The sequence below is a fragment of the Myxocyprinus asiaticus genome, chromosome 47 (assembly GCF_019703515.2).
Source record: "Myxocyprinus asiaticus isolate MX2 ecotype Aquarium Trade chromosome 47, UBuf_Myxa_2, whole genome shotgun sequence".
Taxonomy (NCBI): Eukaryota; Metazoa; Chordata; class Actinopteri; order Cypriniformes; family Catostomidae; genus Myxocyprinus; species Myxocyprinus asiaticus.
The window spans coordinates 8,633,921-8,649,906 of record NC_059390.1 but is presented as its reverse complement, the minus strand read 5'-3'; the positions used below and the strand labels follow the sequence as shown (position 1 = coordinate 8,649,906).

At 39.8% G+C, this 15,986-nt stretch overlaps 1 protein-coding gene across 3 annotated transcripts in view; it reads left to right on the top strand.

Annotated features, from left to right (window-relative positions):
- The first annotated feature begins 5,701 nt into the window (after positions 1–5,701).
- Positions 5,702–15,986, top strand: part of LOC127436395 (carbohydrate sulfotransferase 11) — a 52,923-nt gene continuing 42,638 nt past the window's right edge. Inside the window, exon 1 of one of the 3 annotated variants that reach the window (XM_051690500.1) lies at positions 5,702–5,948. In XM_051690500.1, coding sequence (XP_051546460.1) covers positions 5,846–5,948 — 103 coding nt within the window. In that variant the 5' untranslated portion in view covers positions 5,702–5,845. Of the gene's footprint in view, positions 5,964–15,986 lie in introns of all 3 variants that reach the window. The other 2 variants (XM_051690499.1, XM_051690501.1) reach the window with 2 other exon arrangements.

Genomic DNA, 15,986 nt, shown 5'->3' with positions numbered 1-15,986 from the left:
TTCTTTCAACATTTCCTGCATTCAACAGCTCCTTCCGCCCGGTATAAACTGAATAATTCTGGCGGTAATAGTCTTTTCCATTCGTTAAATACAAGAATAGGTGGTGAAGCGGATCATTTAACTGGAGCCTCAAATACCAACCTGACTCGTGCTCGCGCTGAAACTTCATTGGCCAGAAACGTGCCTGCGCGCGACTGGTTGTGCACGCGCTCCTGCGCACGCGGCCGTCAACCAGCAGGGGGCGTGCTGCTCATTGTTTTCTTTAAAGGTGCACCCAGTAATTTTTTTGTACTCTTTAAGAAATTAATTGTAATTTTAAATGAGATATGAGAGGAAGACTCCAGTTAAGTAATGCAATGGCTTGCTTTGATTATTGGTGGGGGTTACCTAATTTTTCTGCTTAATTGCTCTGTGACTCAGTTGTGTGCTTTTTTCAAAACGATTGAATGGTGCGCCTATGGTGAGTGCCATATGCTTAAAGTGATGGCAGACATATGTTAGTTGCACAGTGGGAGAACTGAAATAGATAAGCAAACCATAATGAAGCTGTGCCCCTGCCCTTATGGGCACTGATGCCGAACTGTGTGCACTTATCTTGATTTAACTAACAAACCTGACATGCATTGGCCTAAGTGCAGGCAAAAGAGAATTATCATGCTCTAACAGCTGAACTACCGGCACAAGCACATAAGGCATTGTAATTTGCGACATTAACATGTAAAGTAATAACATGAATTAATGATGGTCAAAAATATTTTTAAAAAATATAACACTATATTACCTCTGTCCAGGCTGCCTATTCTGACACTTTAAGCTGGCAAAAAAGTTACCCTTACCCAGCCTAGTTTTTATGTTGTAATTTGGCACTTTGCTTCCTCTGTATGAGCATTCAGCTGTACTGTACAGTCTCTCCTCTACTCCTCTCACAGCCTCAGAAGACATCAACACCATGACCTTGTAATAGTGGCGTAATTTCCTCTTGGGAATGCACACCTAAGAAACCTTTCATCAGAAGTTCCAGCATGCAAAATCACTCATGAATTTTAAACATTTCTGCTACACTCAGCACTTAATGCTGTGGACTGTGAATACATAATTAAATTAGTGACTGCTTATTGAGGAGGAAATGTTGTGGCAATTTTTTTTATATATATTGTATAAAAAATAAGACTTAATTTACAATTTGGATATGCTGTTTAGCGGTCATGCAAAAAATTATGAGAATTATGTTGAGACAACTATACGTGCATCATTAATTAATAATAAATATTCCATTAGGCTTCGGAGGTTCTTTGGAGGTTTTCATGTTATTTATTTATGCATGTTGCTTTTATGTTGTTTTTTTTTTTTCCTTCTGCAATAATATTTACAGTGTATTAGTGTGGGGATTTTTCTTGGGTATTTCCGTCTGTTATTATTCCCCAGCAGATACTGCAAAACTACCTACAAATTTGACCATAGTCTGTTAATGTATAGATTTCTTTTAATAAACATGCCAGTAAAATACTGAGTGATCTCACCCTGATGACAGCCGCTTCAAACAGTAGGTTACTTTGCAACAATAGTTCATAGGAATGGCATTGACCCAACACTCCACGGCACACCCATTACTGCATGCATATATATATATATATATATATATATATATATATAAAGTGAAATGACAGGATTTACAACATGATATTAACTATAAAGTCAGTACTTGTTTACTATGGCTTTTCAGGTTCCCTTTGAATTGTCCTTGTTCTTTTTTAATTTCTTGGCATTTTATATTGTTTCTGTTTAGAATTTGTTTTCTGTTTTTTTTTTACTTCTTACTGATTTGATTATATAAACTTTTATGCACATGTGTGTTAGCTATATGTTCTCCATAAAGCTCTTTGAAAGCATTGTTTCTACAAATGTAGTAAAGTTTATTAAGATTACACTTAACACAGTTTTATAAAATAATAAAATGTTGTAAATGACCATGGTAACCTTAATTCCCACAATACTATTGTTAGTTACTATAGTTATTATTACACTTGACATTAGCCACTTCTGTCGTAAATAAACAATCAAAAAACATTAACAGATAAATAACAAAAAGATGTGCCAGGCAGAATGTATTACGATTTTACAGCAGTACCAATAACTGTAATAAGTAGCCCATAATATTTTCAAATAGGCTATATATATTTTTATTTTGTTTCAAATAAAATAAAGAAAAATAATAAATGGTTACCATAATAGTTTATATATGTATAATATATAGCATCTTGCATAGTCTGTAATTCTTAGCTAGCCAGCAGAAGTGACGAGCAGTGCTCGAATTGAAATAAGTCTTATGGGGGGGTCCCCACCATAAGTGGGGTTAGTCTGGCAATATACAATTTATACAAAATATACAATATATTTATTTGATCATAATATGCATAACTATATACTATTTATTAAAAACAGGCATACATAAAAGAACAGGCTTTTGTGTTGATAAAGAATAAAAAAAAATATACATTTTCAGTCCAATGTTATATAACAAAGTGAGATAAGCTACTATTCTTCTTTTAAATGGCTTACTCCAAGTAATACTGGATTTAGAGGGTGACAAAGCAGCAGACCCAAAAGGGCAACTATGGCAAATATACCAGGGGACTACATATAAGGCACTTGAAGATCCGTAAAAGCATGTGACTTCAAAATACACTGAAATGTCTCAAAAACATTAGAAAATAATCAGATGGCTTCCAGACTCACTAAGATTTCACAATATTACTGTTTTTACTGTATTTTGGATCAAATCAATGCAGGCTTGGTGAGCAGAAGAGACTTTTGAACAGCAGTGTAAATTCAACAGAATAAGTCTAGCATTATTTACCAGTGTAGTATTTACTACCCTAAAAACAACTGGATGATTGATGTGACACTTTGTGATAATAATGTTTGTTCCAAAAGACTTGTTTAAATGCATGAAACTAGTTTATTAGATATTAAAAATATAAATTGTGACAAGACAGGCTGTCGATTTCAGTGCAGTTACATGTTACGTCAGTAGGTGGCGGCAAGGGACTGTTATGAGTGAGTCAGTCAGCAGACTATTCAGCCATTTCAGTCAAAAAAGCTGCTTTATTCAGAAACAAACAATGCTATGGTTATCAATATGTCAATCACTATTTCAAGAGTGAATCCCGCATTTATATGCGGATATAATTCCCGAAACTTTGCAGCATGTACGTGGCCGTTGGTCCTCCTCTTAGCAGCATGAAAAACAAGTTTTCTACAAATTCTGAATGGATTATATATAGCACAGAAAGCGCACAACGAGCACTCCCTTTATAATCACTAAAAAGCTGTCACTCATCTTCATCGCGATTTCTAGCACCCCCGTAGAACCAGGCCTATTAATAATGAAAAATGAGTAAGCGTAAATGTTTCCAATTTATGCAAGGAATACAAAAGCCCCGACATGGAGTGGATAGATATAGTAGAAAATATAGAGAGAGAGAAAATTACCCCTCAAAAAAGTCAGTAAGAAGCTTTCTCTTCCCGCCTGCGAGTGGAGGTTTATTATTCTCCCTTTTTTAGCTAAAGTTAGCTTCACCGGAGCGGCGCCAAGCAAGCAGTCATGTCAAGGATGTCATGCGCTTAGCGGTCTTTAGATGTGGGGTGGGGCGTTTACATTTTAAAAGGACATGACAACTAGCTTAAAAACAAACTTAATATAAATTATTGTAAAAAATTAATTCACGAAATTTACCGTTTCCACTGCATGAATTTAATCATATTTGTCATTATTATTTTTACTAAAATATAAGTATCTTGGGGACCCCCCCTAAATCTATTTTTTACTTCTTATGGGGGTCCCTAATGCCTTATGGGGGGTCCCGGATCCCCCCAGCCCCCCCCCCCCCCCAGTTTGAGCACTGGTGAGGAGTCAGGTTTAAATCCCAGTTGCGCTAATGGGGCACGCTGTAACGCTGTGTTACAACGTACCCCAAATTGAACAAACTATATGCAATTCCATGCAGTCAGATACACTATATTGCCAAAAGTATTCGCTCACTCATCCAAATAATTGAATTCAGGTGTTCCAATCACTTCCATGGCCACAGGTGTATAAAATGAAGCACCTAGGCATGCAGACTGCTTCTACAAACATTTGTGAAAGAATGGGCCGCTCTCAGGAGCTCAGTGAATTCCAGCGTGGTACTGTGATAGGATGCCACCTGTGCAACAAGTCCAGTCATGAAATTTCCTCACTACTAAATATTCCACAGTCAACTGTCGGTGGTATTATAACAAAGTGGAAGCGATTGGGAATGACAGCAACTTAGCCACGAAGTGGTAGGCCACGTAAAATGACAGAGCGGGGTCAGCGGATGCTGAGGCGCATAGTGCGCAGAGGTCGCCAACTTTCTGCAGAGTCAAACGCTACAGACCTCCAAAGTTCATGTGGCCTTCAGATTAGCTCAAGAACAGTGCGTAGAGAGCTTCAAGGAATGGGTTTCCATGGCCGAGCAGCTGCATCAAAGCCACACATCACCAAGTTCAATGCAAAGCGTCGGATGCAGTGGTGTAAAGCACGCCGCCACTGGACTCTAGAGCAGTGGAGACGCGTTCTCTGGAGTGACGAATCACGCTTCTCCATCTGGCAATCTGATGGACGAGTCTGGGTTTGGCAGTTGCCAGGAGAACGGTACTTGTCTGACTGCATTGTGCCAACTGTGAAGTTTGGTGGAGGGGGGATTATGGTGTGGGGTTGTTTTTCAGGAGCTGGGCTTGGCCCCTTAGTTCCAGTGAAAGGAAATCTGAATGCTTCAGCATACCAAGAGATTTTGGACAATTCCATGCTCCCAACTTTGTGGGAACAGTTTGGGGATGGCCCCTTCCTGTTCCAACATGACTGCGCACCAGTGCACAAAGCAAGGTCCATAAAGACATGGATGAGCGAGTTTGGTGTGGAAGAACTTGACTGGCCTGCACAGAGTCCTGACCTCAACCCGATAGAGCACCTTTGGGATGAATTAGAGCGAAGACTGCGAGCCAGGCCTTCTCGTCCAACATCAGTGTCTGACCTCACAAATGCGCTTCTGGAAGAATGGTCACAAATTCCCATAAACACACTCCTAAACCTTGTGGAAAGCCTTCCTAGAAGAGTTGAAGCTGTTATAGCTGCAAAGGGTGGGCCGACGTCATAATAAACCCTATTGATTAAGAATGGGATGTCACTTAAGTTCATATGCGTCTAAAGGCAGATGAGCGAATACTTTTGGCAATATAGTGTATGTAATTGACATAATTCCCCTTAATGTGTGTGTGTGTGTGTGTGTGTGTGTGTGTGTAATCAATCCATGCATTATTTCAGCCAATGCATTGGCTTTGATGTGTATTTATTGTCAAGTGTCAAAATTTCTGCTATAATATGTATGACAAAGTTAATAAATGGCTTATATTAACATCATATTTTAGTTTATCTTCTATGTAACACACACACATAATCTCAACAGGGATATTATTTGGCAGTATATTAATGCATGAAAAAAAAAACTGTATGCATCACATTCAATGACAGTGAGAAGTGGACTGTAGTTGCCCTGAGGGCAGTGCTCTTTGTGTGTGGAGATTTCCTAATACTGACATAAAGGGCATGGGCGTACTCATTCACAGAGCGCTGAGAGGGGCGGAGTTTCCCCGCTCTATTCCCTTGTAGTGTAGTGTGCGGAGGAAGGTAGTACACTCCAGAGAGCTGCGCTGAGCTCGTTGAGACACGGACGAAGGCGGCAGCGAGAGCCACAATCAGCATCCAACACAAACCCGCTGCACGGGGCTCGGCAGCCAGCCTCCTTCCGTCCCTTCGAGTCCAGCCATGAAACAGACGTTACTGGAACTCATGAGGATGAGCAGGATCTGCCGGATGGTGCTGGCCACTTGTTTAGGATCTTTTATTCTGGTCATCTTCTATTTCCAAAGTATGTTCCAACCAGGTAGGACTCCGCGATGGTTTTATTCTAAAGATTTGAGATGCTCTTGTCTTTCCTTTGTGTTGCTGACATGGTGCTGACCGCTGTTTCGGTGTGAAGGAATGCCTTTAATAATCAACGAGGTCTTTGAAGGAGCGCATCGATTAGCAGCAGGGAGAGTGAATGATGTACTGACTCGCATCTAAACCCGGTCTAAACTCCAGCTGCCTGCTTAGGAATAATGCCATTCAGTTTCATTTACGTTTTAATGTGTATTTATGTAAACCATCCATCCATCCATCCATCTATCTATCTCAAAAGCAACTAAAACGTAATGCTCACCGCTCAAATACTTGATAGAAGAAATTGTAATGCAATAGACTGATGGAAGACTCATGTAGGATGTATAATTACGCCTCCGTGACAGACTTTTCCGTTGATCTGCCCACCGTTTTGGTTGAGCTTGACCAAAGCGTGTGTTGGATGGCTTTTTTTTTTTTGGGAATGCTCATGTGCTGCGGATGGAAGATGTAGACAAAGACAATGAAAGCTGTGTAGTAGCCTACAGTGCAATAGTGATCAACCGTTGTGGTCACCGGCACGGTGGAATGTCTCTGGAAGCGGTGAGTCACCGGCGTCAGCGACATGTGAAGGGTCGCAGAAGTCCGCTGGAATGCCGGTGTCATCATCGTTCGACGCATATGAGACCTGTTGCTCCATACTGGGGATGCTGGAATTGATGAGCTCATTCATGCACATGCAGATGTTGTCTCCAGGGTTGATCATGATGTTTCAGTTTCATGTAGGGAAGATGAAAACTGTGCGCAGTGATAACAAAGCAAGTGCCTGTGGTTTATTTTGGCATTATAAAACGTTAACATTTATTTTCGGCTCTAAAATCTGGAGAATCTGATATGCGTTTGTAACGGTAGCCAGCTGGTAGGTAGCTTAGTGCGCCTACCTCCCACGCAGGGTCAGGCAGGACTGGTTACAGTGGTGCCGTGACCCGGATAGGAGTGAGTTTTACGGGGGTGAGTGTAACGTAGCCAGCTGGTAGGTAGCTGTGCAACGTGTAAGTATCACTCCCCTGGCCTCAAGAGGCGCACTAAGGACTGACACTAGGAGCTGTAGCCTTTAGCCTCTTTGTTAGCGCGCCCGCCTCCCACATCCGGAGACGCCTGTTCGAATCCCGTTCGGAGCGGGTCGAGCAGGACCCTTTACACGTTTATCCATAATTTCATTGACCAACCAAACCGCCAGCAAAGATATTCAAAGCCCCTAACCTAACCCTTTTCCTTACCCTAAACCCCTAAAGTATACTTTTTTTTTACGTGTTTGACACGAACACGTCTGTCTACAGTTGAATGACCGTGCGCACATACACAGGCGGTTGGCGCATGCACGCTATGACTGCTAAGAGTTATTTCTCTTCAGGAGTTTACTTTAGACCCATAAAGATGTCTTTATATTCCTTCAGACTCAAGTTACACAACGCAGGTATCTCCTGACCTCGTCACACATGTGCTTTTGATGTGCACATCCACTGTTGTTGTTTCTACCCTTATCTCGAGATGTTTAGCGGACATCACATCTTCTGCTAGTGCTTCTTCATGACAGCAACAGCTCAACTGTGAGTGTTTCCACCTTGTGGACTCACTAATTAGTGCAAATAATTCCTGGCGCATGCATATTCTGTGCGTTCAGAGTACGTGTGGTTAGAAAAATCAAGCCGAACACATTCAGTGCTCGAACATATTTGATCTGAATGGCCCCTTACATTGCTTGGCAGCAGCCTAAATTTAGGCTGAGGAACTATATCACTTCATAGCAGAAGAATACCATGTTTTGATTTTATTGTTGTTATTATTAATACATTTGTTTATTGAACATTGGTGTCTTTCATCGTATTGCTGTAGTCTCCATTTTATACAAGCAATAAGCCACTCGAGGTTGTGCATTACAGTGATTTTACCATGGTTAAGGGGGTTGTATCTAAGACATCCCTTACCCATGGTTAAATCATTGTAACACGCACCTTTAATGGGTTATTGCTTTAATTTTAAGAGTTTTCAAAGTGTCACTGAGGTAAAAACTGCATCCCATGGTCTACTGGGATGCCCAATTTTACTAAAATTGCTTAGTTATGAAAGCATCTCTGCTAAGACTGCATCACACATGATTATGAAAATTTTTAATAGAGCATTCTCCCTTATGTTCTATATTAGCTTGACAGGTGTTTCAGTTTCCTCTTGTGTGTGTGCCCTTGCTCCTCTCTTCTTTCATCCCCCTGTGTGAATGTAAGTGACCTGATTGTGCACTCTAGCCTACAAACATACCCCCCCCCCCAGAACACACTGACACAGTATAAGAAACACACACATACACAAATACACTAAAATTAGAAAGTGCCTCATGTGTACCTGAGCAACTGTGGCAACTAGAGTTGAGTGACAGGGCTGGCCTCTTATTTTCCAGTGTGTTTATTTCCACTTTTATGTACAAATCTGATGAATACAGAAAACAAGGACAGCCATAGGAAATTAAAATCACAATTTAGATCTCTTTAATATCTCAATTGTATCTCCTACAGCAATATGATTTCAGTAAATGGAGTGCAAATTTCTCAGATTATTCTTCTGATAAAAAGTCCCATTAATCTCACAAGTGTCAGGAGTGGAGAGTAGAGGAATAGAATAGAAAAAAGAGAGAGAAACCGAAAGAAAGTGGAGAGAAACTGAAATGAGTTGTCTTTGGAGAAAAGAGAAATGGAATGTCTTTGGAGAGTCTAACATTCCTTAAGGGTTGGTTACTCTGGGCCAGGATGAGGACTCCGACCAGTGGACCAAAGAATCCCTGTTCTTACTTAAAACTGAGATACGGCTGTCTTTCTGTTTGTGTCGCTGACTTTCCCTAACGTTCGGTAGTCTTTCTTTGTGTTCTCAGACTGTTGAGGAGGCCTGGCACTTGATTTCTGTGTATGATAAAGATCAGACCAACCAGACTAGAAATGGCATACCAAAGATCAAATCAGACAGTCTGTTTGCCGCTTTGTAAGAGTATGTATTTGCCTTGAGCAAACAGATCCAAGCTCATTGTTGTTTAGGTTTTTTCTGTGTCTTTTTTTTTTTTTTTTGAGAGTACACATGCAGGATATCCTGTTTGTGTGATCTTGGTGGGCCTGTTGTTTTTCAAGCTCTCACCATCAGCTTCACACACACATCACACACACATACTTAAGTTGGCCACAGCGGTGTGGACACTGAGGTTCAGCTGGAAACAACAAGATTAATGTGATTCAGATAAACAAATTACCGAAACAAGCTACAAGCAAGAATCCTTTTGTCTTTGTAACATAAATTTAGAGAGATTAGTGTTTGGTTAATGGGCTTGATAACCATACTGTATGATTGCATGACCAGAGTGTTGTTCTGGGAGGACTATTTTTGGACTATTTTTGATAGTCAATTTCTGTATAGGGCGTCAAAGTTGCATGACAAATCATAACGATTAGTACGAGATGCCGAAATCGTAAGATATCGTACGACTTGGCTCGTACCATCAGGTATGGCTTTTATTCCCATTGAGACCAACCAATCAACAAACATAATTTCAAATTGATAGTTATCATCACATTTTATTTGGTTACTCATTCTATATTTATTTATGTAATACAAATGACTGATGTATGTAAGTAACCTGTAATATGCTTCTCTCGTCTCATTCCAAACCCCAATATTTTTCTTCTGTGGAACATGAAAGATATTTTCCTATTAAAATCATGGTTAGGTTAAAGGATTGGTTAAGGGGTTAGACTTTATAGTTAGGTTTAGATAAGGGGTTAAACTTAGGGGTTAAAAGGGTTAGGGTGGATTAGGGTTAAGCCAAAAGTAGACTTCGTTCAGTCTGAGTTCAGGATGTGTGGCGCAAATCTCGTCATCAGCAGAGTGCTCGAGCACTGAACACGCGCAGCCCGATTTTTTTAACCACACGCGCAGAATGCATATGCACCTGGAGATATCTGCACTAATTAGTGGGTCCATTAGGTGGCAACACTCACTTTTGAGCCGTTGCTGTCATGAAGAAGCGCTAGAACATGATGTAATCGGTGCTAAACATCAAGAGATGAAGGTTAAAACAACAACAGTGGATGTGCACATCAAGAACACTGTGTGTGGAGGTCTGGAGATAAATATTTATAGCCTGAAGACATCTTTATGGGTCAAAACTCCTGAAGAGAAATAGTCCGCAGTTTTATAGTAGTCATAGCGAGCATGCGCCAACAGCCTGTGTATGCGCGCATAGTCAAATAGAGTATACTTGGTATGAGGTAAAAGGCCCCCTCCCCACATAAAAAAAATATATATATATATATATATATATATATATATATATATATATATATATATAATTTTATTCAAAACAACCTTCCGTTGTTATTTCTTTTCACACAAATTATGTTGCTCCATGAATATTAAATAAAAATAAATTTATTTCTTGAATCTTGATACACTTTGTGACCAGAAAAAAAGCAAATTTTCCTTAAGGTGTGCATTTAGCCCCATTGTACCCTAAAGTACAAAAAAATTAAACCATTGTTCTGGTCAGCAAATATTGTAATTAATAAATTCTATAAATGTATTACACTTAAAACACATTTATGAAAAATACTCTTGTCCAGAATCAACTTGTTATTCAGACACACAAATTATCAAAATAAGCTTTAGGCAAGAACCATTATGTCTTTGTAACATAAATTTAAAGAAATCAGCGTATGATTAATGGGCCTTATTCCCATTCTCTTTGTTGCGCTAATGATTGCTCCAACGCTTATGACTCAAGCGTTATTTGCTGAGTAGCCAGAGCTCGTGTCGTTGGTTCCCAATAGTCTAATTTGTCTGATATCCATCGGCTGAAACAAATTTAGTTTTTGGCTGACACACACACACATACACAGTCTGATTTATGGTGTCGGGGTGCCAGACAAACATCTGCACCAATCATACCTGCACAGCCCCAACAAATATGTCAGCCTTCCTCGATGAGCTTGTATCTTGCAGAAAACGTCAACTGTATGAATCCCCAGCATATGTGAAAGATCCAGTGTGATTGGCTTATTTTAATTGACAGACACACACATGCTTTCTGTCTGTATCTCTTGCCCTTTCTGTTTCTCTAATGGTTAATTGCTAAGCAGTTCCTAGAGCTGAGTGTTTGAGATAAAAGGTGTGCAGATGTTTGTGGTTTATGAATCAGCCCATTAGACTTATTAAGCCCAGCTTGTGTTGTCTAAAATGTGTTGTCGTGGGAGGAGCCATGACTTAATGATGGAAAATGGCACAAGTGTCATTTGTCAAATCCAACATCTGGATGCCAACCACCCCCATCGCTCGGATGGCTGGAAGAATTGTGAGATCTCGGTGTATGGCTGATTATACCCTAGATCCCATTTAACAACCTTTTTTAGGAGATGCTGCTTTAAATATTTTGTTAAAGATAGCAGTGTTGAGTTTGTGTCGTGTGTAGGGCTGCAACAAACGATTATTTTGATAATAGACCAATCTAACATTTATTAGAACGATTATTCGACTATTCGGGCGATTATTGCAACGATTAATCATTAGCTCTTAATCGGCTATGCAGCTTGTGCCTTGACTTAAAATGTTGTATTAAATGTGCTTACAATAAAGAGGAAAAAATCATCATTCATCATTGTCGGAGGCGCGTGGATACAAAAGCGGAGGGGAGTAGATCCAGTGACACCCGGGACAGAGAGGTTGCGGCTTTGGATGACCCACCCCTGCCCCCTAACCCTGCTCCTCATTCAGGTGCAAGCTGCAGTTGGTGCACCTCTCTCGCGTCCTCATTAGAGTTTAATGTGATCTCATGTTAATTTAAATGAGATCAAACGACTGTTCGGCAATGATAATTTTTGCAGACAATTTTTTATTGTCGATGTTGTTGATAATGTCAACTAATCGTTTCAGCCCTATTTTTCTATTTTAAGTCTGAGATGCTTCTTCTAAATGTCCTTTGGAGAAATACAAATATACAAATGAAACAATTGCTCACAAACAGTAAGAGTATAGAGCATTGTGGATAGCAAAACACTAATTTGTTCTTGAAAGAATTTGATGAGAAGTGTTTGTTTGTTTGCTCATATGAAATATCTGATTTATGATTGAATTTGGTATCTTGGCAAATCTGAGCACATTGATTTCTTCTGAAATTCTAGAGGAGACACATGTGAGGTCTACTTTTGCCCACGAGAAAAGCACTCCATTTAATCTATTTGCTGCCTTGGAGAAACAATTGAGAAATTAAAAAGAGCTCATATGTGTTTTTCTTTCCTCAAAAGAGTGCATATGTTTGTGTGTCACTGTTTGTGTGTGCTTGTCTCATTAGGGGCTTTGTCAGCATACTTGCTGTGATCATTATTTGACACATGGAGTGTCAGTGTGTGCTGAATTGAGTGTTTTGCTGGCGGGAGTATTGATGAGCATTGATCTTTCCCTGCGACTCTAGCTTGATAATGTGAGAATGGGGACCCTAACCACATTTGGGCATTGTTTGTACTCATTACCATGACAACAGGGAGAAGCCACATTTTCGTCAGTGACGGAATGCATTGTTAACCTAATGAAGTGTAGAAGCATCTATGAGAATGTCTAGTAAACACACACAAAGGCGAAATCAGCTGGACTATAGATGTATTTCACAACTGAACAGGCTCATTGATGGTCAGGGGTTTTGAAAATGGATTAATCTATTGATTATTTAATTGATTTATAGAATAAAGAAGCCACATTTTCCAGAATTTGATCGGAAAAGCTATTATTCCCAACCTGTATATATATTTATATATACAACAATTTTTTTTACGTGGCTCGTTGTATGTATCGTGGCAGTTTCCTGGTAAAATGAACACTAGAGGCACTACAACAAAAATGACTTATTCCCTTTCACACAAATCATGAGTAAAACGGTAGACTATCAGTTCATAAACACTTACAATTTACTCTGTTTTTCACACAAAGCTATCTTATGACATCTAATCACTTTTACTATAGTGCATGACTTGTAAGATTATATATTTTAACATTTGCATTACATAATCAAACATATTTACAAGCTTATTCATATCCGATCAAATTGCGCAGTATAGCTCAACTGATACTTGTAATGTAAAGGACCAGATAAGAGTCTTGAAGAGCATGCAAAGCAATATGTGAGCCGAAAGTGTCAAAGAAGCTCCAACAAATGATGTGATTGCTTCAGCAATTGAATTTTTCATGTCACATTTGCTATTTATGACACTTTCTGTTAGGTTTAGGTTTAAGGTTAAGGGTAGAGAGGTAGGTTTTGTTGATTTTTAGAACATCAACCTTGAAAAACTGTAACTCACTTTTAGCACCACCCAGTGGACATTTCACCTTGGTACTTTCGCGATATGTTTAAATAAATGTGTAATATCATTTTGCAAAAATGTCACCACAGTCACGTAATGTTTTATTAGATCAGGCAGGCTATTCCTCATTCTGTCAAACCCACATCTTCTTATCTTCAAACAATGTGCAAAAAAGGTTTCAAAAACAAACTGTGGGGATGGGGGCATGGTCGTGTGTCTGTCTGCGGAAGAGGGAGAGCAGTAAGGTTCGTCACCTGGGCTGTCATTAACATTTAAAGTGCTATATGTAAGATTGACAACAAGCGTTTGAAATGGGTACTGCAGTCCAAAGTCAAAATATTGGAGAGTTGTCTACCCCGCCCCAGACTTCTTGTTGCCAGAATGTTGACGTGCAAATTAGCCAACTCAGCATCCGTTTTAAAGGATTTCTGGGCTTTAAGCTGTCTCCATCTTCCAAAGGCATCTCTGGTATTTATCCTTGTTTTACCTCGCCTCTGGTCATGGTGATTTTTAGACGGATGATGAGGCTTTTTAGGTCGGGTGGAATCTGTTATCTCTGATCCAGTTTGTTTGCTGGCTTCCATGGCTGCAACACGCAGTGTTGTTTGTCTGCAAACTTGTTCAAATCTGGCAACTCGGTGGTGTCGAAATACTATTGGTGAGTGGGCAGTGGGCGGGATCACACAGGCCAAAACATAAACAGAAATTCTGGCCCGGAATGGAAGTAGAATATACTGGCTCTAGCATTGTTATCGGAGAAGCCAGTATTCAACTTAGCACGTTTCCTAATTCTCTAATGACATTTTATGGTCATTTTATGATTTAGTACAGTAAAATATTACATATAGCACCTTTAACACCTCGTTATAGTGATGGTGGAGGGAGACCTGAAAAGGCAGACAGGCGCATCAGTCGGGAGAAAGAGAGACCAGAGAGAGAGTCGACTGTGTGTGTGTTCTAAGATTGAAGTGAACTCTCATTGACTTGCTGTACGTGTGTGTATATTTGGCCACAAAGAGCCTTTTTTGTTTATGTTTGCCGAAGCTAAAGGAGTAATAAAAGTACTCACATTGACTGTTTCCGCTGCCTCCTGACTCCTCCATTTGCCCTGAAATACGAACTCTGTTACACAAACATTTAAACACAAGAGCACAGACCCAGCTAATTTATAATCAATCACTGTCAACTATTATAATTTTTATTGATAATGAAATATCTAGGGTTGCTTTATGTTGCAGCCCTTGATGTTTCAAATGAAAAGCTATGTAGGATCTTAGGATCTTAGTTTCATTCCTTTGTCCTCAAGTTGTCTGTTTGAAAGTGTTGAGTTTTTCACATTCAGACAGAGCAAGTCCAGGGAGGCATTTAGAATTAATTACATTCTTGAAAAGTGCTACAGTGAATCATGGTTTTTAATAAGAGAAACTGACTGTGTGTGTCCTTGTGTGTATATGTACATGTGTCTTTGCCTTGTCCTGACAATTGTGTGTTTAAAAAATGGCTATTAATAGCCACAGGAGAGCGTTATCAATCACTATCCACTAGTGCTGAACGAGCGTGCTTGTAATATGCGCGCATCTCTGAGTGTGTGAAGTTGATTTGTCGTGTTCTAGCAGTGTTTGATGGCTCATCTTGGATATTTTATATTTTATCCCCTTTTCTCCCAATTTGGAATGCCCAATTCCCACTACTTAGTAGGTCCTCATGGTGGCGCGGTTAATCACCTCAGTCCGGTTGCCTCCACTTCTAAGACAGTCAATCCGCGCATATTATCACGTGGCTCGCTTTGCATGACACCGTGGAGACTCACAGCATGTGGAGGCTCATGCTACTCTCCACGATCCATGCACAATTTACCACGCACCCCACTGAGAGCAAGAACCACTAATCACAACCACGAGGAGATTACCCCATGTGACTCTACTCTCCCTAGCAACCGGGCCAATTTGGTTGCTTAGGAGACCTGGCTGGAGTCACTCAGCACACCCTGGATTCGAACTCGCGACTCCAGGGGTGGTAGTCAGTGTTAATACTCGCTGAGCTAACCAGGCCCCCGCTCATCTTGGACATTGATTAAAATATGCTTAATCAAAGGCCAGTGTTTTTGCATGGTACTACTAATGCCAAAGTCATAGGTTTGATTTCCAGGGAATACACATAAAGTACATTCTGATAAAAGAAATAACTTGAATGCACAATTAAAGGAATATTCCGGGTTAAATACAAGTTAAACTGAATTGACAGCATTTGTGGCATATTGTTGATTACCACACATATTTTATTTTGACTTGCCCCTCTTTTTCTTTAAATAAGCAAAAATCTGGGTTCCAGTGAGGCACTTATAGTGAATGGTGGCCAATTTTTGAGCATTAAAATACATCTTTTTTACTGAAGTAAAGAATGTGCATGTTAACATGATTTTAGTGTGATAGAATCACTTATACTTAGCCATGATGATGTAATTTCAACAAACCCTAAAATGACTGTAAAAATGACCATTTAAACAACGTTACAGCTCAAATAATACACAAGTTTTAATAGAAGAAGTAATGTAGGTGCTTTTATAAAATTATAAGCTTCACATTTCTGCCTTTAAGCCCTCCAAAACCTGGCCACATTCACTTCCATTGTAGTGCCTCACT